This window comes from Tupaia chinensis, unplaced genomic scaffold, assembly GCF_000334495.1.
Source record: "Tupaia chinensis unplaced genomic scaffold, TupChi_1.0 Scaffold146687_1, whole genome shotgun sequence".
Taxonomy (NCBI): domain Eukaryota; kingdom Metazoa; phylum Chordata; class Mammalia; order Scandentia; family Tupaiidae; genus Tupaia; species Tupaia belangeri.
In genome coordinates this window covers 3,876,661-3,902,853 of record NW_006206544.1, presented here as the reverse complement: position 1 = coordinate 3,902,853, position 26,193 = coordinate 3,876,661, and the positions used below count along the sequence as shown (strand labels likewise).

General features: G+C 37.8%; 1 protein-coding gene across 1 annotated transcript in view; it reads right to left on the bottom strand.

Moving 5' to 3' along the window:
• PLPPR4 (phospholipid phosphatase related 4) overlaps window positions 1–25,861 on the bottom strand; it is a 45,361-nt gene extending 19,500 nt beyond the window's left edge. Inside the window, exons 1-2 of the mRNA XM_006169018.3 lie at window positions 25,445–25,861; window positions 951–1,136 (exon numbers count right to left, since the gene is read on the bottom strand). Coding sequence (XP_006169080.1) covers window positions 951–1,136; window positions 25,445–25,666 — 408 coding nt within the window. The 5' untranslated portion in view covers window positions 25,667–25,861. The remainder of the gene's footprint in view (window positions 1–950; window positions 1,137–25,444) is intronic.
• Window positions 25,862–26,193: the final 332 nt, after the last annotated feature.

Here is a 26,193-nt window from a genome sequence, read left to right as displayed (position 1 = left end):
TAATAACACATAAAAGCAACTCTATTTTTAATTTAGTTATAGTAGTTTAGGATATTTCATTATGTAAATATATTTTAAAATGCAAAAGTCTGTTCTGAATCGACAGCATTTTATTCTGTGTGTTTGTATGTTTGAATATGTGTGTGTGTGTTTGCTCAAAAGTCTGAATTTTTGTCTCTTCACTTTACAGTTGTTGAAAGTGCTAATCTAGTAAAGAAAATGAAGCTATATGATATCAAATCTACTTTGAGAAGACAGTCTGGTGACTGTGTAGTTATTTGTTGCCCTCAAACACTCTCAGCTTTTCAGATTTCAGATACCAAATAAACACCCAAAAAATACATTAACTAGGCAGTATATCAGAAATGTAATATTAGTCATTCAAGGAGGATTATATATTTATAAAGCTTTACTCATAATGATTTATAAATGTGAACATTATGGAATTCATCATTTTTAAAATCATACAATTTTATATTTTAAATGTCAATTATTTAAAACTTTTTTTTAAAGAGAGATTTTTGCTATAGGGCACATGCAATTGTTGGGGAGACAGACAACAGAAACAGAAACAGAAACAGAAACAGAAGGGAGAAACTACCCCCCAGGGGGAAGGACCATGCCAGAATCCTTTCTCTTCTAGTCTCCTCTCAGAATTTTGGGCATGCATGCACACATACCTGGCGTGAGTTTTAAGCTGCTGGTTACAGGACTCGAACCACAGTTGACCACGTGGGAGTCCAAGAACATAACCATTACACCATCTGCTGCTCTCAATAATTTTAATGCTATTAATTTGTCTCACACGATGCTGTTGAAAAACCTCAAAGACCTCTTCTTAGTCCAAGATTTAAAGTTCACCTTTTGTTTTCTTTTAAGCCATTTCTTACACAAATGTGGTTATTTATAGTTTTCTGGGACTGACAAATTCAATTTGGGGCAGTTCTTACCGTAATTGCAGGTCCAGCAAAAGCCAAGCTAAGCAACATGAGGAACGGAATTGCTTCCTGGGTTGGTTCAATGTACGGCATACTAAGACTCCGGTCATAGCAGCTGAATCCAGAATGTACAGGTTTGAAGACATCAGTGAGTTCAAGGAAGTACAGGCTAACCACTGATGATGCCAGTATAGGCAGCTGAGAACGAAGGGCATAGAAGAGTAATTTATTCTTATATAAAGGACACACATACAGTCAGCACAAAATGGGTGGATTTCTCCACTCTCTCACTACCTCTCTGATTCTGGAGTTAAAAATCATTCAGAAGTACCATTGCTTCTACTGCCTGATTATATTCCAATTCCCCCTACCTCTGTCGCCAGCCTGCTGCGAGACTAGTCATCTCTTGCCTCCTAACTTGTATTTCTCTTTCATTTCTACTCTCCCATTCTACCAGTACATTTTTTTAAAGAATTATATATTTTTATTTTATTAATTATTATTATTTTTAAAATTTTTCATTCAGCATTGCACTGTGTCTTTCAAAAATATTTCAGATTGTATCACTTCCTATCTTAACTACTCTACTGGTTGCTATCCTTAGGGATAAAATCTAAGTGTCATACCATGGAATGCAAGTGTTTGCATGAATGGTTCTTGCTTCAGTTTCTTAAATCTTCTTGTACTGAATTTTTCACCACTTGTCAGCCTTCTGTCCACTTTAATCCAGTTGATCTTCCTTCTTTTCCTGTAACAAACTCTATTCTGTCTAGGGCCCTTTGCATGCCAAATGCTGGCTTCAATCAAATTTCTGTCTTAGGAATTTTAATAAATTTGATTCATTTAATTTTAACTAATTTAACTTAAAACTTTCTGTTGTCATCTTTGATAGCTGCTATTCATTCTTATTTTGTAGGTGAATAAGCAGTCACCTTTAGTAACTAGCAGATGTAGATTTTGAACTCACAAATTCTAGTTTCAAAGTCTTACATCTTGACTATTGTTCTATGCTTCCCTTCCAAAAAATGGGAATAGAGGGTTAGGATAATGAAATACAACTGGCATCAATTAATGGGGGTACTATTTATCTTAAGATTCTGTATAACTAAGTTTCTATTGGAAACTATTCAGTTAAAAATATTTATCACTAAGTATAAATGGATATTATCTTAAATGTATGCTTTAGAATTTCCTCCTTAATTGAATGTTAAATATTTCATTTTCTTCTTTTTTTTAAATTTAACTTTTTATGTATGTATGTATGTATGTATGTATGTATGTATGTATTTTAACTTGACCTGAGAAGGACAGAGTGAAAGAGAGAGAGAAAGAGTGAGAAAGCCAGCTGCCAGGCCCAGGACTTGAACCTTGGTCAGCCACGTGGGAGTCCAGCACACTTAAGAACCATGCCACCTGCTGGCCCCTAAATATTTTATTTTTAAACCAAATTTTATGATCCACTTGCTTCTCTCTTTTCTGAATACATTTTTAGGTCTTCTACATGTATTCTGAAAGTGGAATCATATTTAAGATCTTCAACACCCACTCAAATGATATCTGATCATTTAAGATATTTATTTCCCAGTAAAGAGAATCTGATATCTTCTGCAGAAAGATGAGCAAAATTTTGTCACCATGGCCAACATAAACATGAAATAAATCTTTTCAAGACATATTTGCCTTTGAATTTTGTGAATGATTACTTTAGAACTTGCTTAATTGTGCCAATGAGGATAGAGCCAAGGAATGAAAGTGCCAGTCCTATAGTGTGTGTGTGTGTGTGTGTGCGCGCGTGTGTGCGCGCGTGTGTGTGTGCGTGTGTAGATGGGGAAGAACACTTAGAGTATTACCACTCTAAAGAGTTATTTGAATACAATATTTGTAATATTTCAAAAAATAAATAATTTTATACATTGTGTTCCCATACTATGCCTTACTACCCAGGTGAATTGAATTAAATGACAATGTCTATTTGTAACATACCTGTCTTCAAAGATATCTTCCATGTTTTGAAATGTTTAACAGAAGTTTCTTTCGAGTATAAGAAATTTAACAGATGGTATGTGCTAATTTTGGCATACAGAGAAAATTGATATGCACATAATAAAACTGCATAGATTTTTCTTGATTGCCTTTAAAATGGTATTTTGAAAATGAGTCTTAAAAAGAGATTTATAAAAGCCTGTGTAGGTAGGCATCAGGAATTTTATTCCTTAGTCATGAAGTAGCTAAGAAAAAAAGTGTGAACCAAGTTATTTTTATGCAGCAGTACAGAGAAGGGAAATTACCTGAAGACAGGGAAAAGAGTTTGCAAAAAGAAAAGATTGATTCTTATAATTACCATCTGCTAAGGCACTTATGAGTGAAAACAATAGAACAATTTTTAAAAAGAAAATTATAACTCTTTAGAGAACAGGACAAACAAAGAAAGGTGTTTAAAAAAATCCCACCTTTCCTAGATGATACTGATTTTTCTGATGAAAACTTTTAAAGACAAATCTACAGTATATATGAATTTTAGTGAAACATTTTTTGTGCTCTATCACGACATTTTTATTTAGGTCGCATAGCTGACTTGCATTCAGCATGGTGATGACAAGTAAAAGCTTTACTTATCTGAGAGAAGTTACTTCACCCTCAGCCTATATCAATACAGATTCAGTCATTACCTCTTTCATAGCCATGGTGATTTCAGAGTCCTCTAAAATCGTCCTGAACTGATGGGAAACATAGTCAAAACGTTCCAATTAATATATATGGCATTAATGGCTCATTTACTTACTCACTCATTCAACCAATGTCTATGGGGACATACCAGATTCTGATAGTATGGTTGTGATAAAACAAAGTCTTTATTCTCACAAATATTTCATTGTAGTTGAGGGAGACAGGCTAAAACACAATAAATAATATTGAAAAGAAGACACTATAAAGAAGACGGTTGTGGTAACTGAGTGCCCAAATTCTACTTTAGATGAAGGAAGACAGATCAGCAGGTATCACTTAAGCAAATACTTGAACAGGCCAAAAAAACCTAACCATATCAAAAACAAAACACATAATCAAATGGAGAAGTGAAAGAAGATAAAATTGGAGAAGTAGATGTGAGACCAGACTTTGCAAATAATTGGTCTATGATAGGAGTTAGCACTTTATACAAGGTAGGATTGGGAACATTTTGGTTTAAGCAAAGATGTAATATGATTTGAAATATATTTTACAAAGATTGTTTTGGCCGTTGGATTGAGGGTGGATTGTAGTTAAGTCAAAAGTAGGAGCAGGGTGAAAATTTAGAAGAAATTGCAAAAGTCAACGAATATTTATTGACTGTCTAGTGGGTGTTAGGCACTTTCTAAGTATAAGTAAAGAACATAGCAGTAAAGCAAACAGAAAACTCCCAGCTCCTGGGACCAGTAGATGTATGGCAATTGCAGAAATCCAGGCAAGAAATGAGATGGCTTTTGCTATTAGTAGAGACTGGATATGGTTTTGGAGAAAGAAATGACAGTATTTGTTAATGAGTTGATCATTGAAGAAAAGAGAACAATAAAGATTGAATTCAGGAACTGAGAGTTTGAATGATTGGGCCAGTGGTGTCATTTTCTGGGATGAGAATGATGGGAGAAGCTGAGGGTAGAAAGAATCCAGGGTTGTCTCTCTCTTAATTATTTTTTTTTAGAATTATTTATTTAATTTATTAGTATTATTATTATTTTAAAATTCACCCTAGAGAGGAGGGTGGGGAAGGAAAGTGAGAAAGCAAGCCACCAGGTCCAGGACTTAAATGTTGGTTGGCCATATGGAAGTCCAGCACCTTAACCACCATGCCACTTTATGGCCTCCAGGGTCCTTTTAAAAATATTAAAATTGAGATGCCTCTTAGTTATTAAAGTGTGGTTGTCAACAAGAGAGTAAGATCATAAGAGCAAATGAGTGAGTCCAAGGCTGAAAATATTATTAAAGCTCCAAGTCATTGGGGCAGGATGATTCAAACAGCAGCTCTCTCACTTTTGAAGAACAATACTTAGACCAGAAATTTCAAAGTGAACTACCTTGGTTTTGGTATAAACTACATCATAAGAAGTCAAAGAACATAATTGTGTATATTTATACTATTTGTATGCAAGAGATTATATAAAAGAAAAATAACATTAACATCTTCTTTTATTTTTTTAGAGAGATTATTTTGCTGTAGGGTACTTGTGCTCACCACAGAGACAGAAAGCAAGAAATCACCCCCCCCCCGCCAAGGGGGGGTTTCTCCTCCATTTTCTTTTCAGGCTTTTGGGCACCCCTGCACCTACATTTTGAAGAACAATACTTAGACCAGAAATTTCAAAGTGAACTACCTTGGTTTTGGTATAAACTACATCATAAGAAGTCAAAGAACATAATTGTGTATATTTATACTATTTGTATGCAAGAGATTATATAAAAGAAAAATAACATTAACATCTTCTTTTATTTTTTTAGAGAGATTATTTTGCTGTAGGGTACTTGTGCTCACCACAGAGACAGAAAGCAAGAAATCACCCCCCCCCCGCCAAGGGGTGATTTCTCCTCCATTTTCTTTTCAGGATTTTGGGCACACATGCACATACACCTGGCATGAGTTTTAAGCAGCCAGGTCCAGGATTTGAACTGTGGTTGACCATGTGGGAGTCCAGCAATGTAACCATTATGAATAGTCTGCTCGTCCCCAAAATAACATTTTCTTGTATTAATAACAAATTTAAATGGGAGTCTTGAAACCAATCTTGGTAAATATTCCAAAATCATATAAGATATGAAATTTTTAAAACTAATACAATATATTGAAGTGAAATTCAAAGTGGAAACAAAATTAGCAGATCAAAGCAATATTATTAAAGTTTGTCACCACTAAGAAGGTTGTAGCAGGTCAACACATAATAATGCAGGAATATTCTGCTTCCTACAGTACAATATTTAATGACATTCTACAGTATTTTTGGTCTTGTAGATAATACAGATGAAAGTTCCCTTCAAATATTGGCAATAATAATAACAACTAAGAATATAGTACAAACCCATATGGTTTGTAAAACTAATTTCACCTTAATTGTAGTATATTTAGATTAGCTACAATGAACTTCTAGAATACAGATTATACAAAACATGTATTTTTAGTGTCATTATGGGAAAAATAGGTCAGAATGAGCCTGTAACATTATTCAAGGTCTAGATTTGAAACTTATTTTGACACATACAATGGTACGGTTTATATGACATGTACAGTTGCAAATTAAAACAGGGCAGTGTAATTGTGATTAGGAGAAACAAATGTTGCCCTCAGAACCAGGAAAATCCTGTTTCTCCCCTCACTTGTCCTTAAGCTTCTGCGATGTGAGCAAATCACTTAACCTTTGTAGGCCTCATGTGTTTTTGGGAAAATGAGGGGTTTCTTTTTTTGCCATCTAAATCTAAAATTCTCCATGTACTGTCATGACTTAATAAACATTTCTCTCACTCCTTTTACACTGTCACTGCCCTGTATAAAGCATTGTTGTTTTTCTATCCTTGTTTACTCCAACATTCTTTCACCTTCCACGATGCTTCTAGGCTAATTTTCCTAGAATTCACATCTAATCATGCATGGTGCCCGCTAATGGTACCCTGCTAATTAAGTGCAAATGTTTCAGAATTACATTTGTGACCTTTTGTAATCTGGTCTCTGCCTTTTCTGTTTAAGTTTGCTCTATATCTTCTCCACTTTCTCGGTCCACAAATACAGCCCTTGTTCCCAAAAAGACACGGTTAGTCTCTGTGTAATGTTACATTTTCACAATCGTTTCTCATAAAAATGAGTCCTTATCCTTTCAGGTTGAGATCGCATAATTTTTTTCTCCCTGAAACCTTCTTTTTAGTGTTCATTCAGAATTAAATACTATGTCTCATATACTTCATATATAACTTTATTAAAGGACTTATTAGTCTCCCTTGGATTATATTTATTTATAGAATACCAGCCCTTATCCCAAGACCAGATTCTTGAAAGTTAGGAAGATCTTAAGATCTTCATAATTCATGCAATGCTTTGCATGTTTGAGGTGTCCAGTGAATGCCTGGTGAACTTCACTGAAAAAAAAATCAGGAAACTAAAGGAACTAAAATGACTAATAAATGACTAATTTTTTCACAATACACAGCATTTGTTAAGGACTTAGGCACCAGGTACTGTGCTGACTCTCATAGACTGCTATATTCTGTCTATATCGTACAAAGTCTGTTAGCATCCCCAACCTGGAGATGAGGCAGAGCTAGCTTACGTGAATTGCATAACAGTCAGAGTTAGTGAACAGGAGCACCCACACTCCTCCCAGGTGCCTCATCCAGGACATATCTCTCACCGGCTCTGCCTGGAGGTCTCAACCTGCTTTCGGCATCGACACTGCTACAATGTAAAATGGCTGTAATTAGAAGATGTGGTAGGAAATATATGCAGTGTGAAAAGGACGACTCTGTTGTTTCTAAGTATTGAATACTCCTCACTTTTGAAATTTGTGATGGAACTGTACATGGGGGAAAGGGAGGTGAGAGTAAGAGAGAGAGGAAGATGCCCGCTCCATAGCATTCAGTTTAGTTATGCCATGGCTCCCTTCCTCCAGTCCTCTAGCACACCAGAGCCCTGGGCATGTGCGTGGGCTAGCATACGTTCAGGCCAACTGGGCATGGGACTTGAACGACGGTCAGCAAGAGGCTTCCAGCTCTGCAGTCTGGTATGCTACCATAGAACCACAGACGCGGGGCCTCCTTGGATTCTCTTAATGATTTTCTCTACACAATTTTACTTGTCACCCAAACATGAACATTGTTTTCTGCCGTCATTGTTCAATCTAAGATCTAACCTTTCTAGAGCTCATCCCACTATCAAACATTCAAAGTACAACTTATTGAGCACCTACTTACATCTAAAAAGAAAATATCATGTATTGAATTTTTATCAATAACCCCCCCCCAATTATCAAACTTAATTCTCACAACATCCTTGGGAATTTAAAGATAAATTTTAAGACGAGGACCCTGCCCCAGATCAATGAAACAGTACGCCTGACTCCTAAGTGGCAAGGCCAGTCATGGAAACACAGTCTGTTAAATTCCTGGAAGAATGGGCCCACTATATCCCGCTGCCACTCTGCCACATGTCGCCATCTGGCACTAATCTAGTGCTTTTCAGGAAAGGATAGCCCCAGGCTTCAGTGGGAATGCCAGCTTAAAGGACAGAAGGGGAGAGATGGCCATGTGTGCAAGGGGTTTATGTGACACCAAGAATGAAGGACTGGCAGGCACTTGCAAATGACAGTCTTACTGATATGGGAATTCCAAGGTCTTGAAGGTTCACCCAGTGTAGTTTCCTCACAGTCATTTTCATCGCTTCGGTAAATATCTTAAAAGCCTCAAACTATATTTTGGATGTAGTTTTCTTTTCTCTTCACTTTTGTCTTTCCTAGTAATGATTTCTATTACAAATGATCAGAAAATGGCCACATTGAATGAAGGCTTCAGGTGTTGTCTTGGCTTTGGTGCTTCCTTTGGATTGGTTTCTCTGAGTGCACAGAGATACCCTGTCAAATGCCACAATCATAGCAACTGTCATGTAGGCCTGTAGAGTTTCTTTCACTGTTCTCTCCTATTCAATAAAACCCTTGAGAACAGGGAAATGGTCATATTCACCTCTTCATCCCTGACATACTGATATCCTCACTGTAAAATAAATGAATGCATACTTGGATGATTTGAACAGTGATGCCAAAAGTTTAGACAGTTTTTGTAATGTAGCAAAACAAAACAAAACAAAAAACACTTCAGTTAAAAGATCTTTGTCTATTTCTACCATAAGAAAATGCTTCCTACTTTGAATTTCTGGAATTCTAATGATTTTGTTAGTCTTAAAGAACATAAGAGACTTAAATCGAGTTTCCCAAAGAGCAATGGTAATTAACAGAGAGTAGCTAGTGGAGTTAATATACGATCAGGTCAGATAAAGTGGAGGAGTCTGACTTGGTGAGGCCCCAGGATTTGTCTGAGCCCCCCGACCTTTGAGCTCTGCTTTTAGTCAGATTAACATGTTGGCAAGGCCACTGTTGTGTGCCCCCAGACTTTGGAACAAAGCTTGGGTCAATTAGCATGTCAGTAAGGCTGTTTGCTATTTGTTCTACAAACAGTGGCAGTCTTACTGGGAAGCAACTCCTCTTTGACTCCCTCATTTACTACTATAAAAGAATTGCATAGCTCTCTTATATATTCTGAGTGTATGATAAAATTTTTTAGGAAGTCTTTTGACTGACTGCTCTTTTTTACTCTAATTACTTATTATTAATTATAATGCTTTATTTTCGTAGTCACAATAGAGGGTGGGCTGAAGTTTTTTTTAGGCAGAAGTAATTTTGACTTTTAGAAGGCCCTTTAAAATACATTTAAGGTAAACTTAATCCTTTCTTTACCTAAAATAGGATTAGGCCAAAATTGGCCCAGGACACTTCCGCCCTCTCTAAGTGAAATAGATAAATATATTAGAATTCCTCAAATTAAGTTATAGATTCCTACAAAACTGTGTAAGTATTATTTTTTATTAAGATCCATAAAAACTATTATCTATTCTTAAGATTTTCTTTTCTCAGCACCATTCCCAGTAATCACAAGATGGCTGCTATGCTGCATCAGCTGATAATCATCTCTGCTTTCCGGAACCGCTTTCCCGAAACTGCATTCCATGGAGACCCACCTATTATTGAGGAACTGCACTAAACCCACCCTTAATCCACCCCTAAATAGGAACTGCACTAGACCCACCCTTAATCAAACCCTAAATTGCACTAGACCCACCCTTAATCCAACCCTAAATAAAATCTATATTCTTTATTATTAAAAACTTTATAAGCTGTTAATTGAAACACTAGCCCCTCTCCCATTTTACTTGTAACACATTTTCAATAAAAAGGCACAATAATTCCTAGCAGTTGTCACTCCTCAGAGGACGACCTCTGAGGGCTGTCCGGCATAAGACATACATAAAAAGACATCGAGGCCTCTGTCTTCTGTTCACCTTCGCCACCTTCGTCGAGATAACCCACCCACGCCGAGGCTGGTCCCTGGCAATAAAGAAAATCTATTCTTCTATATGTTTATGCCTGATATGAACTATATCCTTACAGCTCTAAAAAGAATAATCACTTGATGATTTAACAGTAAAATCTAAAATATGATGTTTTATTGCCTGAATACTGATCTAGCACTGGGCTTGAAGTAGAAGGCTTTGTAATCACCAGTCTTAACCTCAGGTTCCTGAAGATTTGTTCCTCTTACATAATTAGACATTGAAATATGAGTATTGTCTTGGAAAGCATTTTGTCCTCTAAACGAAATTAGAAACTAAGACCTGAGGCTGGGGACCTGTATTTCAATAGTTAAAAGTAATTGCTTTAACATCCTTTTCCAGCTGTAATTTCTCTTCCTTTATAACAGATAGCTGATTTTTTAAAATATGAGTATTAGTAGTAATTCAATGCTGCTAATATTTGCCAGGTACCATTTAAAGTACTTCACATGTCTGAACTCATGCAATTTTTCTACCTTTTTGCTGTAGGTATTACTATAATTATTATTGTTTTTTAAAGAATTATTTTTATTTAACTTTATCTATTTATTTAATTTGACCAGACAAGGACAGAGCAAGGGAGAGAGGGAAAGTGAGAAAGCAAGCCATCAGGTCTGGGACTGGAATCAGAGTTGGCCATGTGGGAGTCCAGTGCCCTTAACCATTCCACCACCTGCTGGCCCCCATGGTATTATTATTATTGTCATGTTTTAGTGAGAAAACCGGGCTTTAAAAGATGATATCTATACATGAGATGTAGAAAGAGAGATGACATGATTTATACAATGTTATACAGCTCATAAGCTGAATTACAAACTCAAGAAATCGGCTCCCAAAGCCATATTTGAAATTGTGCAAATAGAAACTGGAGACTTTCTAGAAACTTCCTCTTCTTAAAAACTTACATTACTTTCTAGATACTTCCACTACTGACCTGTCTTCCCAACGATATTGAAGAAGAGCAAAAATAAATAAATGGGAATTTTTTTTTCTTTGTACACTATAGAATGGCACTTAACAATTTCTGCAGTGAATGGCATTGTACTTCTGTTTGTTCTATGTCTCCTAATAATAGTAAACTGCATGCAGATTAAATATGGTTTTCATTATTAATGGAATTATTTTATTCATATAGATAAATCTTATAAATATTTGTCTGAATGATCTAAAGAAATGCATAGTACCTTTGGAGTCCAACATATTTTTCTTAATATCAAACAAAACAGGAATTAAGGAGACACAAACCATTGTTGTTGCAATAACGGCAGGATTTGTAACTGAAAGTTTTCCTACGCCAGAAAAGTTTTAGTTGAGATACAGCATAGGAGAAGATATTTCTGGTTTTGAGATCAAAGTGAATATAATCTGTTATATACACAGGGATGATTCAACATCACCAATGCTTTGAAAATTTTTTCCACATTGTTTCCTAAAATCAAGTATCAAATTTATTTAATTATTTTTCTTAAGCATTATCAAACTGCATATTTTCTATTATGTAATAATTATTTAACTTAGCTAATAAATGTTTTTCAGTATCTACTATGTACCTGATATGTATTATTTGAACTGTAAGTTCTTCAAAGAAAGAGTTTATAATCTAATTTCAGAGATGAGAAACTAACATTGTGTCACAAGCCTCTCTTTCTCTGCTTGTCTGTTATATTCTTAGATACACATCATGAGCCCTTTTTCAAAATTAAAACATTCTAGTGTTGGTGAAAATCTTGACCTTGAATATTACCTTTTAAAGGGATTGATGCATGTAAAAGAAGTATCAAATGCAGGTGTAAATGTGAGACAGTAATAACTTCTATTTCTTTCAACTTCCCAAGGCTGCGATTAAATTAATTAAGACTGTATTATGTATTTCACAAAAATATGCACTTTGAAATGCATGAAAAAGTCATATAAACTGTATATATAAACCAAATGCAATGTAACATGGGATACCAGTTCCTCTGACAAATATATTTTGTTACTAAATGCCTAAATGGACAAGTCTAACTACTGCTGGATTGCTTAGCCAACAAATAAGTGGTTTGAACTAGAAATGAGATTTATTCATTTTGGGAAACTTACAGTTTAACTTAGCATCAAGCATAGATCTGTAGCAGGTGGCCTAACCGAATGGAGAGGTCTTTAAGTTGGGTAGATATTTAAGTAGTGTGGTGACTAATGAAGTTTTCTAACCAGCCTCCCATTTCTAACCATTTCAAGGAATAGCCATTCATGAGAGGTTCGTTCGACACTGTTCACACGCCAATTTGAGCAGTCACTGATTTTGGCAACCCAACTATCTGGTAGGTAGAGCTAGGCGGTCCCATATTGCCCTTGGAGGAAGAAAAGTTTCTGCCTCATTGCCTGTGCTGAGTTTCTTGCCCCTTGTTACACTAAACAGCTTCTGTCTAGATTGGAAATGGTTGTCCTCTCCTTAGTTTTTAGTATGGCCTGGGAAATGAAGAAGGAACATAATGTAGGAAGGCAGGTAGAACTGAAGCACGGTTTACTAAGGTCCTTGTGCTTCTTAGCATCGTCTATGAGATACCGTCTACCCTTTTCCCCTCCTCTGCTGCACTGATCTCTGCAACCTTAGGAAAGCAAAGGGGTGAAGATGGAGGAAGGAATCAAGTCTGTTAAATCTGGGACCTATGAAATGAGCACCTCTTGGTCTTTCCTGTCCCATGGAGCAGGCATCCTCTAGTAGGTGCTGCCTTTGGCCTTTCTTAGCTATTAAGAAAAATGAGAGCCAGCAGATGGCACAGCAGTTTTACCACTGGACTCCCTCATGGTTGACCATGGTTCTAGCCCCACAGGTGACTTGAAAATCATGCTGGGCATGTGTGCATGCATTCTCAAGATCCTGAAAGAGGAATGGAGAAGGGATAGCAGTGTGGCTATCCCCTCCTAGGGAGGGAGGGGGGGATTTCTCACTTTCCCTCTCACTGTCTCTGTCTCTCTTTTTCTCTGGCAAGCACATGCACCCTAAGACCAAAACCTCTTAAAAAATTATTTGATGGGACCAGCAGGTGACATGGTGGTTAATGTGCTGTACACTCCCACATGGCCAACCATGGTTCAAGTCCCATACTGGTGACTTTCTTTCTTTCTCTCTCTCTGTCTCTCTCAGTTTCTCACTCTGATCAAATGAAAACATAAAGGAATGAATAAATAAAATGGAATAAATAATTCTTAAAAAATTATTTGACGATGATAGATTCTTTAATATTTAAGTATCAAACTATGTGGTTATTCTATTGACAATACCGGTTCTAGTGACTTTTAGGGTGGTTGTTCCAGGAAATAGTTAAGGAAGAATTTCTATCATTATTTTTTTTTTCAATTTTAGTATGCAAATAGCTGGGAGCAGAGTGTAGGCTCTCAGTAAATTTGTGATGCATTAATTGTTGTGTTGGTGTTGGTCAAGGAATCCATCAACTTAATTAATTGGAATAAGGTGATAGAACCTGGACTGAGTAGGATCAAAAGGACCATGTTTTATTTGTTGTGCTGCTAAGAACTGAGGTAACTAAAACGGGGTGATTTGTAAGTACAGACTTTTACTCAGCTTGTGGTTTGAATGCCCAAGGTCCAGGAGCCAAATGTGATGAGGGCCTTCTTGCTACCAGGAGCTCTCTGCAGAGTGCTGTGATAGCAGAGAGCATCACACGGTAGGACACAGTAAGTGTGGCTCTGTGATCCAGTGTCTCTGTCTAACTCCCTGTCCTTAGAAACCCATCAGGATTCTATCATGGGATGTCCACTCGGATGACCTTATGCCTAATCCCCTCCCGTAGTTGGATTAAACTTTCACCTTCTTAATCCTGTCACAACCAAATTTCATCAAATGAATTTGGTGGGTACACATTCAAACTGTAGCCGACAACTAGCTTCAGAGGTAGCCAGAGAAGACTGAGTCTAAAGTCAAAGCCAGGGTTCAGTCCAGGGTCTATCTCCCTATTTCCACTAGATTTCTGTACCAACACCATGCATCACAAATTTATGGAGAGCCTCCTCTCTTCTTCCTGCAACTTGCATAGATTTAGAGGCTGGAGTTAAAAGTAGATAATGAGAGAAAATCTTCCTTAATTACATCTTGATCTGACCATATATAAAGTCACTAGCGCTAATATTTTCAATGAAATAATCAAAATTTGAGACTTCAATATTAAATAATCTATCATCAAATAATTTTTCTTTATACCTGTAAAGTTCTACTAAAAGCTAGAAATCAAAAGAGGTCTTAGAGTAGCAGAGTTTCCAAAAATTCATCTCTCTATAGGATATAGTTTACAAGAGATTGCTGCCCAACTTTTTATAAGCATTTTCATCATGAAGAAGACTTCCATATCAAATTCTTTACAACTGGATCTTCTCCATCTTTTAATCACTCAAATCTCAGTTGCCACAATACGATTATTTCCTGATCATCAACCAAGGGGTAATAAACTTCTGTAAATTCCTTAAGGTATATCCAACTGCCTTAAAGAAAAGATGTCATGAATCTTACATCAATCACCTTAAAAAGGTCACTTATTCCCCCAAATTTGATTATCCTTTGACTCACTCTTCATTTTTTTGAATTTCATAGAAGGCCAGATAGAGACATGGGAAGATACGCAAGTTACACTGGACAGAGCCTGCTACTGTCAAGGTTGTTTATGGTACCACAGAGCTCTGAAAAGATGAGAATGATGGGGTCTCACAGAGTATAGGCCTATGGCCTATAAGGTCCTGCAGTCAAGTATACACTAGGATACAGCAGGTGCTCAGTGGGTGTGAATTCCTTTGGCTAGGTGAAGGCAAAGGTGGTCTTTGTTTTGTGAATGTGTGTGTGTGTGTGTGTGTGTGCATGTGCCTCTACCAATAAAAAATGAGGATATTTTCCAGTTGGAATTTTATTAGCATATTTATATATTGCAATGGATTGTTCTATCATTATATGCACATCATATAAAACATAGCTAAATGTGTGACCAAAAAAAAAAAATAGGGAAGCAAATCTCTTTCCAAGGAACTCAGAAAGACCTGAAGTCACAGAGAAGTTTACGTAGAACAAGTTGGTGGGGTGTCAGTTAATGGGAAAGAGAAATTCATTTACTAGATACTGTAATATTGCTAGCCATATTATGTAATCTGTATACACTGAAAGGGTCAAAAAAAACTAACCTGACCACAATATTTTCATCATTTCTGGTGAGGTAACTGAAGTTTAAGGAAATGAGTTACTTGTCCAAGTATACAAAGCTAAGTAGATCAAGAAAAAAATATTTTGTAAGAGTAGCAAATATTTATCTAAGTTTGTTCTACTAAAAACACAAAAGTTTGTTTGTGTGCCTTATGCAACTAAAATAATTTTCTATAAAAATTAAAACTGCAAGTTCTTTGAGTTAACAATGCTTTTCTTTGAAGATTCAAATCTCAAACGATCCATATATATGTCCTGGATCATAAAATGCACATAAGTATAATTAGGAAATAAAGACTCATATAGACTTTGGAGATTGATTTCATCCTCAGTTGTTCAATAATCCAGGAGGCAGAGCAATGTACCTGAGATGAAGCATTCATCACCACTTATTTTACAAATAAAAATGTCTCCACCAGTTGAAAAAGACAGTTAAGACAAATTTATGTTCATATTATTAATTCTGTTTTACTTCATCCATTCAGTGAAAATTTATTGAAATTCTACGATAGGCTAGGAAGTATGCCAGTAATGGTTCCACATTGTTTCTATTCATTTAACCAAAAGACATATAACAAGCAAGAAATAAATATTTATTCCATGAATAGTTATGGAAGCAACAAACAGATTATACCCTAGAATTTCACTTTAGTCCCTTTTTTTAAAGAACATGTAATATAAAATTGGTGTCTTTTGGACGCTATCCAAGAGGACTCAGTTTCTGAAGCATGCCTAGGACTTTATTAAATAGCAGTTTTACTCCTAAACCATCCCACTGCACAGGCTTTTGGTGAGAGGATTAAATTTTAGACAATATATTCACATTTATTTACATTGTTCCTACCACCAAATGACATTGTTCTGGTAAATGTACTGCTCTCTTCTTTACCTGTTCCTCAAAATCCATTGCTTTATATTACCTGTGCTTTCCCTTCACTTTATATATGCCTCAGTGGTTTCACGGCACTTTCAGAACATGCAGAAGCCATCTTGTTGCTGTAAGTAAGAAAGCAATTACCCTTCCCTGTGCTAACTGACATTGTTTCATGATTTAAAAATAACCAAACAATAATGGACCTGAGTAGCAATTGGTTTGGAGTCTAATTACTGACAAGAAAAACACCTCAACATTAATTATGAAAAAATTAGCATTCCTGCGTTTGGCATCCACATCCCCAAATTCCCTTGACCACAAGGAAATAATTCCATTCCACAGTTATCTGGACGTACACTCCTCAGCGAACTCACTCTAGAGTAAATCACAAAAAGCTGCAATGCTCATGATTTATTTGTTTGATATGCCATAGTTTAAATATATACTTTTATTTTTTTCCTTACAGGCAAAATGGGAGAATAACATTATTTGGGTTTGGGGCAAGTTCTTGTACTTTCCTGAGTCTCAGTTACTGAATTTATGAATTTGAGTTAATATCAATTACGCAGGTGTATTTAAAAAATCAAATGAAATACTGGGTTGTTGGAAAAGCCATGACGTACTTTTGCATAGGAAAACACATAGAAAACTCATGACTTTTACATTAAAAATTACTTTAAAGTGTAAATGAAAATCTTAAGGATTTTCTGTTTATTTAATTTCTTCAAGTTAGAGAGAAGATGAGACAGGCACCTTGACAGATTATTTATGCCATGATCCTCCCCCAAGTCCTGCAGATCATAGGCATACTTGGCATGTGCAGGTAGACCTGGAATGTGAATCCAGAACCTTCCCACATGGTCTCCAGCATCAGACACTAGGGCTCCTAGTGCCTGCTCTACCATGGCTGGGCCCAAAGTTATTTTGTAACTGATAATAAATTATATTCTGATGTTTTCCATTGTTTCCTCTTTCCATTACTGTCAATCAGAGATCTCATGACGAAATAATTGTGAAATTATGGTAGTGGGAAAGAAAAAATATCATCCATATTCTGATCTTTAGTGGAAACTATGTTCTGCAAAGAACCTACAATTTGGAAAAGTAGAAGAGCCATTCACACTTGTTTAAACATATTGTTTAGTGCAATGCAATGTTATGCAATGTGATGGAAAGCACAGACAACTAGCACAATTTATTCACACGTAGAATTAGAATGACCTGTATTTTAAATGTTATAATCCAGAGGGAAATTTTCTACTAAAAGGAATTCCAGAAATAGTAATAATTAGGAAAGAGCACTGGAACAGCAGTCAAGAGACCTATGTCCTATTCCTGGTCTGATATTAACCACAGGGTGTCTTCAGGTACCTCAGTTAACTTTCCAAACCACAACTTTCTAATATGTGATTGTGACAGAAGAAAAAGATCAGGTGTTTTGAATTACATAATTTTAATAGACTCTATAATAAGGCCTTTAAGTTGTATGATAATTCCTGTAACTCTGTAATATGGCTGTGTTTTTTTAGAGAGAGAGTTTTTTTCTTTTGCTATAGGGTACTTGCACTCAATGTAGAGAAAGAGAGACAGAGAGTGAGAAATCATGCCCCAGAGGGAGAGCCATGCCTCAATCCTTTCTCCTTCATTCTCCCCTTGGGATTCTGGGCATGCATGCACAAGTGCCCAGTGTGTTTTAAACTGCTGAGTCTGGGACTCAAACTGCGGCTGACTACATGGGAGTCCAGGGATATAACCATCATGCCATTTCCTGGTCCCAATACCTTTTAATTCTATAATAATTCCTCATTTTTTGAAATCTATTTGTTGTGAGTAATAATTGTATTTCATTCCAACACAGACAGCAAAAATTGTGCCTCACATGTTTTTTTACTTTAACAAAACAGCCTAGCCAACCTAAATGCCTGGAGGGGTCTGCATGGTTTACTCAAAGACTGGACCTCCTTTATATTCACATACGCTTCACTCCTATCTCTAATTTTCTCATATGTTTTCTTCTAATCTGCTGGGACTAGGCTCTCTTTTTTCCTAGTATCTTGTTGGGATTTCTTCCTCCATGCACTATTATTGTCATAAACCTATAGATTCTACTGTCCTAAACTTTATTTTAGTCCCATGCCTTTCCTCTCCCTTCACATTTACCTCCTTATTCATTTTTATAGGAGATTAACGGGCTTCATTGGTGTGTGCCCAAAGGAAGATTTTTTTTTTTAAGGTGGACAGTCATTGTGTTTCAAAAGATTCAGGTCAGAATTAAATTAGTTACCACTGAATAGGAAATAGCACTAACAAAGCCAAGTTCAGTAGCTGAAGGTAGAGTAACTCTATTCTACAATTACAGTGGAGCCCCAACCAGGTATCTTCAAGTATGTGCCTTCAAATACTATGGAGCTGGCCAACTCATGGCTCTCCATTCACTAAGCTTAACACTGTCAATAGAAGCCTATGTGAGGCAGCATGGTGTAATCATAATGCTAGAGTTATTTGGAAAAGCACTCAAATCTTCACTCTCTCACTTAATCACTGGGTTTCTGGTAAAGATAGAGCTCTGAACTACAATTCGCTAATTTAAGAAATGGGGACAATAATACTTTCTTTAAAGGTAGTTCGACAGATAAGGCATCTACAGGGTCTGTCACATGAAGGAGACTTGAAACAGAATAGTCTTATCCTTGTTACTTTGACAATGATGATGATTAAAAGCCCTTTGAGGTTGGCAGCTATGGAGCCACAGTAAGATAGTGATGGTGCCTACGAATAGAATATACTTCCCTAATAGCAGGTTATATGTTCAGTATGTGGTATTTGTGGAAATGTCCTCATTTAACTCGATCTCTAAGCCTTAGGAATCTATTATTTTCTCTATTTATTTTTCTTTTGCATCAGACTTTGTGCATTGTGACTCTAAAAGAGGAGGAATGACTTGCCAGCTCATCTCATTTGGCAAGGTTCGGAGTTCTTCTTTGAGCAGACCATCCTTCTATACAATCTAGAAAAGGGAAAAAAAAAATCTGCAGCTGCTATTTTAGTATATGCATTGCAGAAATGTTGTGATTTTGTATTTCCTACTGATGCTAAACTTTATTATGTAAAAGGAAGTAAGCTAGTTATATTTCTCAGCAAGAAGATCAGATGAGTTACATAATTTTCACAAAGAGCAAGAGATATAACAGAGACCTTGTGAATTAATGCCTGCTATAATTAAGAATCTGTGGATGCTTTCCAATGGGAAGAAAACAAAAATCATATTGAGGTTCTGTCAAGACACCACAATGTCAGGACATGGTGTACCAATTGAATTAACCAAAGTGTTTGCTCAAAGGATTTTGAGTAGCAATGGGTTCCACTCCGGAACACAGTGTCCAGTCACTGACCCTATGGTAATAAAGCTGTGTTAACCAATTCCTGTAATGTATCTCTTGCTAAACACAGCACGTGGATTAATGAAAATTTTTGTATAATCAAAATCCTTTTCAGTTTGAAATATTCTGAATCTGTGATGCTTCAGATACTGTACTATAGTTTTATGCTGAGTGGAGAGAGGTATGATATACTCTTTCCATCTGTGTTTAAAATTTGCGTTTAAACCTGCCTGTGACAGAGGTGTGGTAGGGTGTATGCATTCTCTTGTATGGAAAACAACATACTTCGGGAACAAGCAGTTAGCGTAATGGCTACGTCGCTGGACTCCCACGTAGTTGACCGCGGTTCGTGTCCCAGGCCCGGTGGCTTAAAACTCACGCCGGGCGCGTGTGCGTGCGTGCCCAAGATCCCGAGAGGAGAATGGAGGAGGAGGGATTGTGGCGTGACCATCCCCCCTGGGGGGTGATTTCTCACTTTCTGTCTCTATGTCTCTCTCTGTCTGTCGAGCGCACGTGCCCTATAGCAAAAACCTCTCCAAAAAAAATATAAATAAATAAAACATACTTCAAACTCCTAATTGTGAGCGTAGACTTGTAAGAAAATTCTCACAGGTAAGTCCAATGTAATCCTTCTACTTCCATAATATAATGCCAGATTAGTAACAGAAATGGATATCATAAAACACAAAGTTTAGCACCAGCCCATGACCTGTTTGTTAGGGCAGCAGGATCTTAGCTGGCCAACTGTGGTTCAAATCTTGGCTCTGGCAGCTTGAAAAACATGCTGGTTGCACGTGTGCCCAAAATACTGATAGGAAGGAGAGGTAGAGGAGAATGAATTGTGATGGGACTGTGCCCCTTTGGGGGATGTGTTGCGCCTCTCCCTCTCTTTTTCTATTTGTTTCTCTGTCTTTCTCTGGCAAGAACACATCCTTGTGGTAATTTAAAAGAATTTTCTTAAGTAAAACAGATTTAAGTGAGAATAATGCCTTTCACATTTATTTCACATCAAGAATTTATATATTTTTTTGGCTTAAATAACAATTTATCACTTGTTTACATTACATATTGGGTTGATCTTTCAACAGGACAACTAATAAGAACAAAGTTGTGAGCCGGAGAATAGGTGGGACCATCCTAATAGTTTGCATAAAGGAAATGCATTAGGTTTCCAGACAACTAGGCTTGTCATGTATAATATTGAGCTATTAAACTTGAGAGACCTTTTACTAATCCTAGGTATGCTCTTGGCAGTGGTTGCCTATGTAAGCAATACAGCCATCACTTGGAGAGTGCTTTGGAATTTTGAAGGCAAGAAAAATGATGCCTTCAGTGGAATATTCCTTTTTACCTGCTTTTCTGTTCAGTCTACTAAGGCCTTGGATATACGCATTGGAGAGTTCTCCCTACTTGATCTTTGTTTTCCATGGTCAAACAGTGCAAAGCTGTATTACTAAACTTGTGTACAAAATGAGGTGCATTACCGGAAATTATGTTTTTCAAATCACTATGTCTTTTTATTGTCAACCACAAACTCCCTTTACCAGCAGTGCAAACTGAAGATATAAGAAAAAATTATTTTATCCATTGACTTAACATTATCTTAACATCAACTTTGGTGGTAAACTGGGAAACAATTACTTGATTTTAGTGGCTGAACATCCTGTCTTCGTGCTCACAGGGATGTAAGTGGAGATACCCTGACATGCAGATGGGCTGCCAGCATCCCTACCTGGCTATGGGCACTTGTTGAAGAATCCTGGCATGAACTAGTGAGTTGATGTGGAGAATACTCACTTTCCCCTACAAAACCCTTTGTGCTTAGGGACTCTTAGATGAGGAACTGGGATGAGGAAGTTTGATCTACTGCCAGAGAAAGCTATCACTTTTGTCAGTGTGGCCTTACTTTCCTACATCTTCCTGGTTTTACCAGTTAGAACCTATAGGAAATATGTGAATATTCTTTCAACAATCGAGAGAGGCCATTATGGCAGCAGTGAAGAGCACAAGCTCTGAGTTAATACTTGACTCTGTTTCTAACTTTGCTTGTAAACTTAAGTTGCCTTACTTAAGGATCTCCAACCCCTGGGCCACAGACCTGTCTATGACCTTTAGGAACTGGGTCCACACAGTGGGAGGGGAACAGTAGCTGAGTAAGTGAATCTCCATCTGTATGCATAGCCACTCCCCTTTGCTTGCATTACTGCAAGAGCTGGGGTCCTGTAAATCAGGGGCAGCATCAGAATTCACATAGGAGCCCCCAGATGGGACCATCTGCTCATAGGAAAATCAGCTTAGGGCTCCCACTATTCTGCATTATGGTGAGTTATATAATTATCTCATTATATATTACAATATTATAGTAATATAAATAAAATACACAATGAATGTACTGTGTTCAAATCATACCGAAATGATCCTCCCCAGTCTGTGGAAAAGCTGTCTTCTATGAAACTGATCTACAGTGCCAAAAAGGTTGGCTTACCTTCTATGTGTTTTTGTTTCTCTTCAAAACACAGATAATGATGGCCCCTTTCTTAAAGAGAATCTATGAAGACTGAACAAGATGGAGCATTTAGATCACTTAGCTTTATCGTTAGTACATGTTAGGCGCTTCATAAATGATACTAAAACACCCTCTACTCTCTCTATTCATTTCTATTCACACACGTCTATTTCAGGAAACCTTTTGAACTTAGGCCACTTCTTGAAACTGGGGAGAAGAAGATTTCTTCCAAGTAATGGGGACTCCTCATCTGAACTTTGTCAGGACTTTATCCCTTCAGTCCAGCCTTGATGTAAACCAGTCCATTTCAAGTCAAGAGCAGTTAGAAGAGAAGAAAGAGCTAATCAATCTTGAGTGCCTACCATATCAAGACCTGATGCTTCCACCTTATATTCTATATTCTAGGAGGTAAGTATAACAATTTTTACTATACCATGAATCTTCAGAAAGTTCACAAAGTATGTTATGTAAAATCTATACATGGATTTCAAATGTTTTTGTACTAAAATAAATCTTTAATTATACTTGCAATTATACTATATTTATTATAACAAATATGCTAATTCCATTTATCTGAGCTTTCTGAAGTGCCCTCATATGTGATACATATGTATTTGTATTATGTAACTTATGTTTTTGTATGCAGAAACTGAGGAACAGAGAAGCAAGTTCACCAGAATTCTCCAAGTACTGTGTTGCATAGGGAGTGCTTGAACCGAATCAATCTGCCTGCAAGACCCAGCTTTTCTTACGCTTTAGGTGTCATTTTCATGCCATCATTCAGTCTAACTTGATTTCAGCCCCTCTGGTCTGAGTGCAAGTTTCTCCTTCATTTTCCGAGTTAAAATTTCTTCATATCTTGTACCTATCATGGATAGTGATTTAAAACTGCCTGTATTCTTTGAAGAAAGTCAAAGTGTCACTGACTTGAGACCCAGAGACTTTGTTTTCTCCCACAGAGCTGGTCCTTTTAGCCTTTAGTCCTTTTCATTACGTAAATCATGGTCCTAAGTAGCAGAGAAGACATGGAATGTGCTTTGGGTTGATATGTGATGGAGGAAGATTCATGTTTCACTTTTTCTGTCTTAAACACTAAGATCTTGGAAAACTATACTGTAAAGCAAAGTGGGATTACTCTAGAGCATTTTACTGACATGTTAATTCAAGTTACACTTACTCATTATGCAAAGGATATGTAGAGCTTATTCCCACCAGCTTTAGAATGAGTCATTTCAAAGGAGCTTGCAAGTGCATCTATTCAAACTCTTAAATGACGGGAGTGTCAATGCCATCTCCCATTTTCTGGAGAATATTTAGTGGTTCATTTATTGTTTATTTAACTTTGGTGAGATCATCTGCAATGCAGTTTTGTGGCTCTGCTTTTGAAGTCGGTTAACCACCCCCAAACATAGTGTTGTCAATGCTATTCAACGCCATGAATAGTCTTCAAGTAATTGTTATATATTGGGCCGCTGGAAAAGTCATGATGCATTTTTGCATAGAAAAACAAAGAAAAAATACTTCATGACTTCTCTGATGACTGAATAGTTTGCCCCACTAAGGACTTTATAAAGGGTTTCTGGGTGGGTCAAAGTGAAAGCAATGAGTTTGGGCTATTTCCAATCATGGGAAAGATGTACCTTTATGAGATATTTGTGCCTAGAAACATAATCCAAATGCATTTTGCGTTATATTTTTAAATCTCTGGTTTGCATCATCTTTCACCAAAGTATTTTTCGTAAAACTATACAGCTGCAATCCACATGTAGTTAGCTCCAGGTGTCAGAAGAAATCTCTTTCTAGAAGAATCTGATTTTTATTAGAAATCTAGACAAATATAATAGATCTAGGCACGGGTAAAAGTGCTTTAGTCCAAGCCCACATGGATTAGCAATGCAACAAGTGGCCTGATGGATTGAACACGAAGACAGGTATCCCATCTTTCTACTTTCTGTCTTTTCATCAAGGAATCTTCTGCTGCCCAGATAGAGAAAAGCACTTTACTATCTTTCAACAAAAATAACCTAAACTATGGTCTCAGAAATCCCTTGTGAAAAGAGGAAGGTCAATGAATGAGTCAGTGCTTTTCAATAAGCAGGACATGGTTTTCCTTCTTTTTTGGGTGAGGGATGAAGGAGTATTCATTATTTCTCTGAGACTTAGGCAAGTCACATACATCTTTCTTAAAATTGAAATAATTATTAGAATTTATGGCTCCAGAAGGAAACTTCTAAATACACTGTTACCTATAAGAGTAGTCTGCCAATGTCCCTTTCTCCAAGTTTCAAGGCAGTGACTGTATCTCAACACAGATATGCCTCCCAGTCATCAAGTACAGAATCTACTATTTGTACTCGAAAGTGCTGAACCTCCATATTTGGCTGAAAAGATGGCTAAGGAAGGATGTTTATAATTCAACAACAGTCATAATTCTCTTTGCAACTCAGGCTGCAATACATAAAACATGGTTTTATATCTAAAACCACTCAATTTCCCTAAACCCATAGAATACATCTTTTTTTCTACCTCTGATCTAATAAACCCCTTGCTTAAAAATGTCTTCCGGATGCAATGGATCACTGTACATGGAATCACTGTACCTGTCAATCTTTATAACCCTCCCATAAATGGTTCCTCCCACAAATACTGCATGTTGGTAAGTTAGAGGTTCATTATGACTACATCTGCATGTTAATTGCTCATCTGTAATACTGCTTAGTTCAGAATAAATCCACAGAAACAAATCATGTAAAAATCAGATGATGTCATGATTTTAAAATATGTATTGATGAATGTACGTCTGTGATTACACACATACAGATAATTTTCTTTAACTATGAAAAAAGACCAGTAGATTGATGATAGACTCCTAGAGATGCAGACCCAATTTTAGAAGGAGATGTGAGCACCATATTAATTACAATGGGGGCAGGTTTGTTTTCGGGTGGTGGGAGATAGAAGGGTTAATAAAAACAATCAATAATCCCAGTACAGTGTAAACACCTCCAGCCCTAATATACCTAGGCGTAGCTGAGTGTACTTGAATTCTCAGTAAAAACTCACAGAGTTCTGGAAACGTACTCAGACTGAATACACAAATCGCGAAATGTGGGCATCATGGCCCTTCCGGGGCACTGAGGGACATGGTGCACACAGGCACAGCAGGAGGGCCGGGGAACTAAACCCACATTCACTCACACAGGTATCCCTTCCCTGAAGGCCACCCAGCAGTGACACCTCTAGTGGTATCACCCAGGGCTGGCAGTAGTCACAGACACACTCCGGGGAGCTCCCATGAAAAAGAGGCAGCTTTGGGCATTTGGGGGCAGCGGCGCGCACCCAGGTTGGGCTTCCGCGCCTACCTTCAACACTGTCCAGAACCCGAATTTGCTCGGGAGCAGCGGAGGGGATCTGCATTATGCCGAGGCGCTGGGCCAACTCACCTCGACGAAATAAAAGCAGGGCAAGAGGGTGACGCTGTCCTTGATCACTTTGCCCTTTGGCCTCTCTTTCGCCGACATCCCGGCCGCCTGCCCGGGTCTGCGTCCTCCCCCGGGCGAGGTGTGCACAGCACAGGCGAGGCGAGCTGCCTCCTCCAGCCGCAAGCGCCCGGCGCTGCTGATGTCACATTCCCCGCGGGCACCGCTGGAGCCAGCGCGCTGCATGCAGCGCCCCCACCTTCTTCCCGCCCCTCTTTGCAGCAACCCAGCAGTTCCCTGAGCCGGCAGGTCTTTCTCGCTACTCTGGCTCCCGGTTCGGTTTTGCTGGCGAGAGGCGTTTTAGCTCCCTCCTCCAAGCTGTTGCTGCAATGGCTTCCCCTCCTGGTCACCCTCCCTCTGCTCTCCACCGCCAGTACGAGGCTCCTCGGCTGTCGGATCTTGACGTCAAGAATCGGAAAAGGGGGACGTCCCCCTGGTTTCCGCAGTAGCAAGGCTCGGGAGCTAGAACCTCCTGCCCTCTTGGGAAGCCGCCTGGGTCATTTCCAGGAATGCTAACTTTATGATTGCTGGAGAGCAGAAGCGCAGCCCCAGAACACAGATCCGCAGGGAGAATCCCACCTCCACCCGCGTGGATGGAAAACCTGGACCCCACGCTGGAAAGTAGGCCTCTGGTGGGAATTCACCGAAAGCTGGCTGCCACCTGGGAGTGGCATCCCCTCCTGAGGAGCCTGTCTGCTTCCTGCAACATCGAA